The sequence below is a fragment of the Palaemon carinicauda genome, chromosome 22 (genome assembly GCF_036898095.1).
Source record: "Palaemon carinicauda isolate YSFRI2023 chromosome 22, ASM3689809v2, whole genome shotgun sequence".
In the NCBI taxonomy this organism is placed as follows: Eukaryota; Metazoa; Arthropoda; class Malacostraca; order Decapoda; family Palaemonidae; genus Palaemon; species Palaemon carinicauda.
The window spans coordinates 6,006,877-6,017,249 of NC_090746.1; the positions used below are offsets into that span (position 1 = coordinate 6,006,877).

At 48.9% G+C, this 10,373-nt stretch overlaps 1 protein-coding gene across 1 annotated transcript in view; it reads left to right on the forward strand.

The window, feature by feature from the left end:
• LOC137616752 (spectrin beta chain-like) overlaps positions 1-10,373 on the forward strand; it is a 123,365-nt gene that overhangs the window by 90,442 nt on the left and 22,550 nt on the right. The window contains exon 7 of the mRNA XM_068346753.1: positions 10,117-10,295. Within this exon, the coding sequence (XP_068202854.1) occupies positions 10,117-10,295 (179 nt within the window). The remainder of the gene's footprint in view (positions 1-10,116; positions 10,296-10,373) is intronic.

Here is a 10,373-nt window from a genome sequence, read left to right on the forward strand (position 1 = left end):
CTTAAGAAAGATATTTGTTTCATAACTGGAATACAAACCACGCTATTTAATTGGGGTATTACTTTCGGCGTAGCTGAAATGACGAGCCATTAATTTTTAACAAGGGTTAACTACCCATACTGCTAGTTAGCGGGGGTAGCTTGCTACCCCCCCCCCTCACACACTTGAGATTGAGCTCACTTTGCTTTCGGCTCGGATTGCGAACGGGCGTTACTACTTTTCATCCTCGCCGAATATTGGCATCTATTAATGAATTTTGCTTTTTCTTTTTCTCTTTATGTGTGTGTGTGTGTGTGTGTGTGAAGTTGACTTCTGCGATCATGCGTACCTGCCCTGGACTCTCCGGCCGCCCTTGTGGGACATTTATGTCGGCGGTGGAGACTGATCCTCCCACCCTTTGTCCTTTATGCAGAGGTCAACGGTGTGATAGCGTAAATAAGTGTAATGAGTGTTAGGGAGTGGTCTTCCTCCCAGTGGGAGAGGTTTGCGCGACGGCGGAAGAAGAAGTCCAAGCGGGATATTGTTCCTTTGAAGGAAGAAAAACCCAAGGCCTCTTCTTCCGTCTCCCGACCCTCCTCCGAAGCTCCTACTCGTTCGGTCTCTTACAAGAGACCGTCGAGTAGTAGCGTAGACCAAAGTTAATGTCGGCCAACCCCGGTTCTCGAGAGATGATGTTGCTTACCCTAGTGAAGCAGCCACACCTCTCCCCCCAGGTGAGGCCTTGTCACTAACCTCTCTTTTACAGATTTGGTCTTCCTTGGGACTTATGGGTGCTACAGTTCATCCACATGGGTGTTTCTGTTAAGCAATCATCGTCACCGTCAGAGGTAGATCCTCTAACCCTTGTCGACGTTATTGTATCAGAGGTGTCTCATGCGGTATCATCCAACTCCTCTGCCCCTCCAGACTCTTCAGCGGTTGCTGCCGACTTAGTTTCCCCCATTCCTGAACATCCTTCGAGGGGGAAATAAGTTCAACGTCTGTCTCTCCTGCTAGTGTTTCTAGTTCACTTAAAGAGACTCCTCTTTGGAGGACTGCTGCGGCGCACGGTCAGCTGGCTGATCCAACGGCCCCCAGAGGGCGCATTCATCGGAAAGCACGCCTTCCACTTCGCCTTAGAGGTCTCCCTTCACCAGCGGTGAAGAGGCACCTCTTTGGTTCATCGTCGTCGCAGCCGTCCCCTGCAGAGGAGCCTCCATTGTATTCTGACCTTCATTCATCGATCATCACTGCTCCTGTAACTAGTCTTGTGACTTCGGTCCTGGACCTCTCTGCTGATCGTTCGCGATCCCCTTCAGTGGATGGTCGCCCTTACAAAGGGCATGTTGACCATCCACCCTCCAGACCTGCCAACCTGCCATCACCGTTGCTGTCACCGGTAGAGCTTATTTTAGCTCTACCAAAGTGCGCAGCTGCCCGCCATCGCCCTGCAGCTCGCCAACCAACAGGACTTCAGCGCTCACCAGCAGCTCGTCAGACTGCACGTCAACACTACAGCGCTTGGGCGCACCCCTTCACCTGCTCGCCCTCATAGAAGGCAGCAGATTCATGCGCCTGCGCACCAACGCTCTCCAGCACGCCAGCACACTACTGCGCGCCCACACGCCCATGTTCACCTGCGCACCCTGCGAGCACACACCAGGGTCACCCACGCGCCAGCGCACTACAGCGCTCTCCTGCGCGTCTGCGCTCTCCTGCGCGTCAGCGCTCTCGTGTGCTTATGCGCCACGATCTCTTACGCGCCAGCGCCCACCTGCGCGCCAGCGCTCACCTGCGCGCCAGCGCTCTCCTGTGCGCCAACACTCTCCTGCGCCCCCTTACTCTCCTACGCGCCAATTATCTCCCGCGCGCCAACCTGCGCGCCAATTCTCTATTGCACACCAGCGCGCTCCTGCACGCCAGTACTCACCTGCGCGTCAACAAATGCCTGCGCGTCAACAAATGCCTGCGCGTCAACAAATGCCTGCGCGCCATTATTCTCCGGCGCACAAACACTCTGTAGGCGAGACAGCAGGCACAAGGCAGCTCTCACCTGCGGGCGGGCACTCTCCTGGACATTCGCACTCTCCTGCGTGCCAAATCTCTCCCGCGCCCACTCACAGAGACATGCGCACGTGCGCCAAAACTCTCCCGCGTGCCCGCACGCACCAATATTCTCCTGCTCGCCCGCGCGTGCCAATATTCTCCTGCACGCACCAACAGGCACGGGCGCAGGATCTACACCCGGAAAGGTCACCATCGCCTCATTCCCCTCCCCGCAAACGCATTCCAGCGCGCCCTGTGGGAGAAAGGAAACAGGCACAAGCAGAGGCGTTCAGGATCCCTAAACTGCCTTCTAAGGTGGACCCACCTATTACAGTGACTCCTCGTAGGGAACCTCCAGTCCCTTTCCCTTCAGGGGATCTGTCTTACAGTGCATCAGTCAGTCAGTAGTCTTGATTCAGTGCCTTAGTCAGAGCTGTAACACAGGCATTCAAGCCCGTCCTGTCCAACTGCTTATCAGAGCAACCTATAGCTCTGGACTCAAGACACGGAACCATGGCTTCCTCTACCCCTTTGAAGAGGAAAAGAGGAGTTTCCGACGCGGTCACTTCCCCGAGGATGAAACTGTCTCCGTGTAGACCATCAAGGCTAGTCCCTCCAGTTTCTCCCCAGGGATAATCTTCCTCCCTGTCAGATGAAGACCATCCTTCACCAAGGGAATTGCGTGAGGAGAGACACTCTTCTGTCGCACCATTGGAGGAAACCTCCCTTCACGCGGAGAGTTCCCCTCAATCTGAGACCAGGAGAGACATGACACTCAGGCCTTCGATGTTGGAGTCTTACCTCCTTCCTCAGAAGGAGTCCAAAGACTCCAAGACACTGCCAAAGTCCTCCACCAGGGCTAGAACGGAGACAGCCAGCTACTCAAGGAATGTCCGTGACTCACCGCAAGAAGAGCTCTTGGGGATAGAAGGAGACTTCACTGTGAGTCCAACATTAGGAGGAGACCAACAAGAATCAGAACATGCATTCTGGCAGATTCTGACTCTAATGAGGGTTCTCAATGGCTTTTCCGACCCAGAGATACTCCCTCGAGAGGCAAAGACACGGTCTTAGACCGCATCTTCGGCACTCAGAAACCCTCAAAGACCAGTGCAGCCCTGCCCTGGTCTTAAGGGTTGAAGAGTACCAGGGACAAGATCACCCAACAGCTCTCCAAGTGTGTTTCCTCCAACCGTGCTGGCTCTACGAACAAGCTCCTCCCACCTCCTCACGTACAGCAAAGGAGGTACTTTGAGATCCTGGAGGAACCCAGTTCAGCTCTTCCACTTCACCATTCTCTGGAAGAGCTAACCAGGGGAGTCCCTCTTGAGACTCTCCAGCCGGCAGGACTCGTTCTCGGTGGCCAAAGTCCTTTACCAGGAAAAGGTACCTCACTAAGTATGCGATGCAAGCTACTTCATGGCTGGACATCTGGTTAGGGACCTTAGGTATCCTGATACGATCCGAGGATTTTTCCAAGGAGCGTACCAGGAAGGCAATGGAGACCTTTTTACTCAGGCACTTGCCCGATCGAGTTTCTTGCCCACCAAGTTTCGAACTTGTGGGCAAACACTATTTTGAAACGTCGCGATGCAGTGTCTGAGAGGTTCCATCAACAGGTCCCAAGCGTCAAGATAAATAGGCTCAGACATTCCTCCCTAGAGGGGTCCCATCTGTTTGAGCCTAAGGATGTGGAACTTGCTGCTGAGAGGTGGAGGAAGTCTCATCGACACTCCCTCCTCCATAGGGCTTTAACAACCAAGCCCTATAAACCTCCAGCACCTCAGCAGTCCCGTCCAACCAAGACCGTAACGACGAAACCAGCAGCGAAGACACTGGTGTCTAATAAGCCCTAGGCAAAAAGTCCTCCAGGGGAGGAAAGAATCCTAGAGGGAGCAGCTGAGGCTGCAAATGCTAGGATAGGCACTCCCCCTGCGTTTCCACCAGTTGGGGGATGCCTACAAAGTTGCTCAGACAAGTGGAAGCAACTCGAGGCCGATTCCTGGACAATCTCCGTGATCCGTCTAGGATATCGTGTCCTGTTCACAACATCTCTACCTCCCTTGACCAGAAATCGTGTTAATAGACTCCCTTGCCATGGGATCAGCAAGGGGGCAGGCCCTTCGGGCAGAAGTCCAGACCCTGTTGAAGAAGGGCGCTCTCCAAGAGGTCCTTGACGGGTCCCCAGGCTTCTTCGTTCGACTCTCTCTTGTAAGAAAGACGTCTGGAGGCTGGAGACCAGTCATTGACCTCTCAGCCCTGAACAAGTTTGTCAAGCAAACTCCATTCAGCATGGAGACGGCAGACACGGTCAGACTAGCTGTAAGATCTCAGGACTTCATGTGTACACTGGACCTAAAGGACGCGTACTTCCAGATCCCAGTCCATCCATCTTCAAGGAAGGAAGTACTTAAGATTCAGGCTAGACAACAGAAAGTACCAGTTGAAGGTGCTGTGCTTCGGTCTTTCCACGGCACCCCAAGTTTTCACCAGAGTGTTTGCCCTAGTGTCATCTTGGGCGCACAGGATTGGCATCCGTCTCCTCCGTTATCTGGATGACTGGCTAATCCTAGCAGGCTCGGTGTCAACCCTTCTTCAACACCGAGACAAACTTCTGAGACTTTGCCAGGATCTAGGGATCATGGTAAATCTCAAGAAGTCTTTTCTGCTTCCTACACAGAGACTGGTATACTTAGGCATGATCATAGACACTAATCTCCACAAAGCCTTCCCATCAGACGACAGGATATCAAGGCTGATAAAGGTCGCAAGACCCTTTCTCAGACGAGAAGAACTTCCAGCCCAAACGTGGTTACGTCTCCTCGGTCACCTTTCATCGCTGGCCCGTCTAGTTCCCAATGGTCGCCTCAGGATGAGATCCCTCCAGTGGCAACTCAAGCCCCGGTGGAATCAAACTCATGATTCCCCCGGACATCCGGATCCCCATGGGATCAGAGGGACTGACAGACCTCCAGTGGTGGGTAACAGATGAGAACCTACGAAAGGGAGTGGAGTTTCTCGTCCTCTCCCTGGATTTGATGCTATTTTCAGACGCTTCAAAAAAAGGGTGGGGGGCCCACGTGCTGCACCACACAACCTCAGGCCTCTGGTCAGAGTTAGAAAAGTACCTCCACATAAATCTCCTAGAGATGAAGGCTGTATTTCTGGCCTTTCAACAGTTTCTGGCGGGCCACTCAGTGGTGGTGATGAGCAACAACACTACTGTAGTGGCTTACATCAACAAGCAAGGAGGTACTTTTTCGCTGCAGCTATCCCATCTAGCAGTAGAGATACTGAGATGGGCCGAAATCCACTCGATACCACTATCGGCATGCTTCATTCCAGGCCAAAGGAATGTGCTCGCCGACAACCTCAGCAGAGCATCTCAGAAAGTGAGTACCGAGTGGTCTTTGGATCATCTAGTAGCCAACAAAGTCCTGACTTTGTGGGGTTCTCCGACTGTGGACCTCTTCGCAACGTCCCTGAACTTCAGGCTTCTGCTGTATTGTTCGCCAGTCCAAGACTCCAAGGCTCTCCTCAAGATGCTTTCCAACAACGTTGGGACAACATCGACGTTTACGCTTTTCCCCCGTTCTGTCTGATGAGGAGGGTACTCAACAAGACCAGAACATCAGTCAATCTTTCAATGACCCTCATAGCTCCGCTATGGCATCACGCAGAATGCTTTCCGGACCTTCTGCAACTCCTAACGGAGCCCCCAAGAGAACTCCCTCCAGGACACAATCTACTCAAACAACCAGGTGCCAACATATTCCACAGAGTTGTAGCTTCGCTACGACTTCACGCCTGGAGACTATCTAACATCTCTCTCAGAGAGGATTTTCGCAACAAGTTGCGACTAGGATGTCTGGATACCTGCATAAGTCATCAGCAGCAGTCTACCAGGCAAAGTAGAAAGTCTTCTGTGGTTGGTGTCGTGGAAGGGGTATCTCTCCACTCGATGCCACTATTCCGTCAATAGCTGAGTTCCTCGTGTATTTGCGTGAAGAAATGCGCCTGTCAGTCTCGGCAGTAAAAGGCTATCGCTCAGCCTTAAGCCTCGCCTTCAGACTGAAAGGAATGGACATTTCTTCATCGCTAGAACTTTCCTCACTCATACGGAGTTATGAACTTACCTGCCCCCAGGCAGAAGTGAGACCTCCCCCATGGAACGTGGTTCGAGTTCTCAGGTCTCTTAAGAGACCTCCCTATGACCCATTACGCCAAGCAACCGATCGCCACCTGACTTGGAAGACGGTGTTCCTGCTAGCTTTGGCTTTGGCCAAGCAAGTCAGTGAACTTCATGGTCTCTCATACGACATCGCCCATTCAAGGGGATGGGGAGAGGTAACGTTCAGCTTCGTCTCTGAGTCTATTGCTAAGACTCAGAACCCGGGAGTAGCGGATCCACGATTCGACTCCTTCCGGATTTTTAGTCTCCGTACTGTAACAGATGACCCAGACCATCTCTTACTATGCCCAGTGAGGAGTTTGAGGCTGTATCTTAAGAGAACAGCCGCAGCCCGTCCTCATGTGCCTGCTCTATTCATCAGCACAGGAAGGACCAAGAGGAGGGTCACCAAGAACACCATCTCAGCATGGATTCACAATGTCCTAGACCATGTACTGAATCCAGATCCTCCTCCTTCATGTCGTCCCAGAGCTCATGATGTCAGAGGTGTAGGTATGTCCCTGGCATTCAAGAGAAACTTCTCAGTGACGCAGGTTCTTCAAGCTGGGGTGTGGAATCGTCAGACCACATTCACATCCCACTACCTGCAAGACATGACCCACAGGAGACTCGATACGTTCTCTATCGGTCCTGTGGTGGCTGCACAACAGCTGGTTTAAAACCTCAAGCTCCTTATTGGACAAGTAGCAGAAGGTTGAGGGCATTGTTACCCAGTTTTAGCCTGTGTGAATGAAAAGGTTTGACTGGTCCTTATTCTTTTCTTCATTCTCCCCTCTCTTGGGGAAAGCAGCATCCTGGGTTCTCTGCATAGCTGACCTCAAACCACTGCAGGTAAACCATGCTCCCTTGTGTACCTAGTATTGAAACTAATACTGTTGCGTCCCCATACCCTGACGAGGTGGTATTGGGAAAGTCCTAGTTACACAGTTTTTCCTTCTAAAGAACTCGGAATAACTTTACCAGGACAGTCACACTTCTACATACCTCAACACACAGCTTGCGTCGGCAGCGGACCTTGCATAGCAAGGTTTTAGCGAGGTGCAGGGTCCTTATTTTTTGAGTACTAATACACTCAGATAAGGAGCCCCAGGGTAAAGCCAAAAGCCAGATTGGCTGGGACGTCCACCCTTCCTAATGGGTGAGTCACCCCTATTGAATAGCGTGATTTGTATTCCAGTTACGGAACAAATGACAAATTCGTAGATAATTTGTATTTTTGCTAACTATACAAACCTTAGCTATTTAAGCCCTATCCCCCTTGAAGTCCTACCTCCAGGCAAAGTGAGCTCAATCACAGTTGTGTGAGGGGGGCCGGTAGCAAGCTACCCTCCCCTACCCCTGCTAACTAGTGGTATGGGTAGTTAACCCTCATTAAAGATTAATGGCTCGTCATTTCAGCTACGCCGAAAGTAATAAATACATACATATACCAAGGCACTTCCCCCAATTTTTGGGGGGGTAGCCTACATCAAACAAATGAAACAAAAAAGGGGACCTCTCCTCTCTATGTTCCTCCCAGCCTGACAAGGGACTCAAACGAGTTCGGCTGGTACAGTACTGCTAGGGTGGCACAGCCCACCCTCCCACATTATCCACCACAAATGAAGCTTCATAATGCTGAATCCCCTACTGCTGCTACCTCTGCGGTCATCCAAGGCACTGGAGGAAGCAGCAGGGCCTACCGGAACTGCGTCACAATCACTAGCCATTCATTCCTATTTCTAGCACGCTCTCATGCCTCTCTCACATCTATCATCCTATCGCCCAGAGCTTCCTTCACTCCATCCATCCACCCAAACCTTGGCCTTCCTCTTGTACTTCTCCCATCAACTCTTGCATTCATCACCTTCTTTAGCAGACAGCCATTTTCCATTCTCTCAACATGGCCAAACCACCTCAACACATTCATATCCACTCAAGCTGCTAACTCATTTCTTACACCCGTTCTCACCCTCACTACTTCGTTCCTAACCCTATTTACTCGAGATACACCAGCCATACTCCTTAGACACTTCATCTCAAACACATTCAATTTCTTTCTCTCCGTCACTTTCATTCCCCACAACTCCGATCCATACATAACAGTTGGTACAATCACTTTCTCATACAGAACTCTCTCTACATTCATGCCCAACCCTCTATTTTTTACTACTCCCTTAACTGCCCTCAACACTTTGCATCCTTCATTCACTCTCTGACGTACATCTGCTTCCACTCCACCATTTGCTGCAACAACAGACCCCAAGTACTTAAAGTGATCCAATTCCTCAATTAACTCTCCATTCAACATGACATTCAACCTCGCACCACCTTCCCTTCTCGTACATTTCATAACTTTACACTTACCCACATTAACTCTCAACTTCCTTCTCTCACATACCCTTCCAAATTCTGTCACTAATCGGCCAAGCCTCTCTTCCGCGTCAGCAACCAGTACAGTATCATCCGCAAACAACAACTGATTTACCTCCCATTCATGCTCATTCTCGTCTACCAGTTTCAATCCTCGTCCAAGCACTCGAGCATTCACCTCTCTCACCACTCCATCAACATACAAGTTAAATAACCACGGTGACATCACACATCCCTGTCTCAGTCCCACTTACCGGAAACCAATCGCTCACTTCATTTCCTAACCTAACACATGCTTTACTACCTTTGTAGAAACTTTTCACTGCTTGCAACAACCTTCCACCAACTCCATATAATTCACATTCCACATTGCTTCCCTATCATCTCTACCATACGCTTTCTCCAGATCCATAAACGCAACATACACATCCTTACCTTTTGCTAAATATTTCTCGCATATCTGCCAACCCCTACCTCTTCTAAAATCACCCTGTACTTCTAAGATTGCATTCTCTGTTTTATCCTTAATCCTATTAATCAGTACTCTACCATACACTTTTCCAACTACACTCAACAAACTAATACCCCTTGAATTACAACACTCATGCACATCTCCCTTACCCTTGTATAGTGGTACAATACACGCACAAACCCAATCTACTGGTACCATTGACAACACATAACACATATTAAACAATCTCACCAACCATTCAAGTACAGTCACACTCCCTTCCTTCAACATCTCGGCTCTCACACCATCCATACCAGAAAGTAATACCCCTATTAAATAGCGAAGGTTTGTATAGTTAGGAAAAATACAAATCATATATGAATTTGTCATATTTTTGCATAATTTTCTATGTTTATTATTTCATAATGCCTCCTAAGATATCTAAGCAAAAACCTAGCTGAAGGAAAGGCATTGTATCAACGTTTACTAAAGAAAGTAGAAGAAAAGAGTAGTGCGCCTTCATTGTCTTCACCTCAATCCCAAACAATAACAACCTGTTGGGACTCCCAACCAATGGCAGCTACTTGCTCAACATAATAATCTTGGGTTCATTCAGCTGACAAAATTATTCATAATGAACGAAAAAGGCCTTTATACGTAAGAAAGGAGATTTTGAATACTGCAGACGAAAAATTCATAGACGATAGTGAGAGAATTAGTCCTTAGGCAGAAAAGAGAATCTTCACTTCTGAATGTATTAGTACCTAGATGTTCCTGTATACAACTTTTCTTTGACTTGTTGGCATTGGAATGTTTTTTGTGGATATGATTGACATCTTTGTGCTAGTGTGAATTGTGTAATATGCCCTGCTTCATAATTCCTCTAAAGATTGAAACTTTGTTCAACATCACTTAGGTGGATGGTACTTTGATTACTATTAGAAATTTTATAATTAGGAAATTCATGTAGTAGAAACAAAGAGGGTAAAGTGTTAATCATTTAACTAGTGCTGTAGCATTAAAATTTTAGAAACCGTGTTATAAGGGCTTCAAGCCTATGTGTGATTGTGATTGTAATTTTTTTACTTTTTTTCAGGAAACATTAGCTGAAGATGCTGTGATAATTGTACCATTGAAAGACTTCATAACCCTTGTTGAGAGGCAGGTATTTTATAATGGGGTTGCTGGTCTCTGTGAGAAGTGTAAGGAGTGGAAGAGTGCGCTTTCTGTCCCAAGAATCACTCTTGTTGTAGCAGGTGTTCAAATATATTTAAGGTACAGTATTCATAGCAACAAGTGAAAATTTACTTCATGTTAAGCAATGTAATTTCTGATCAGTAATTTTTTCATTCG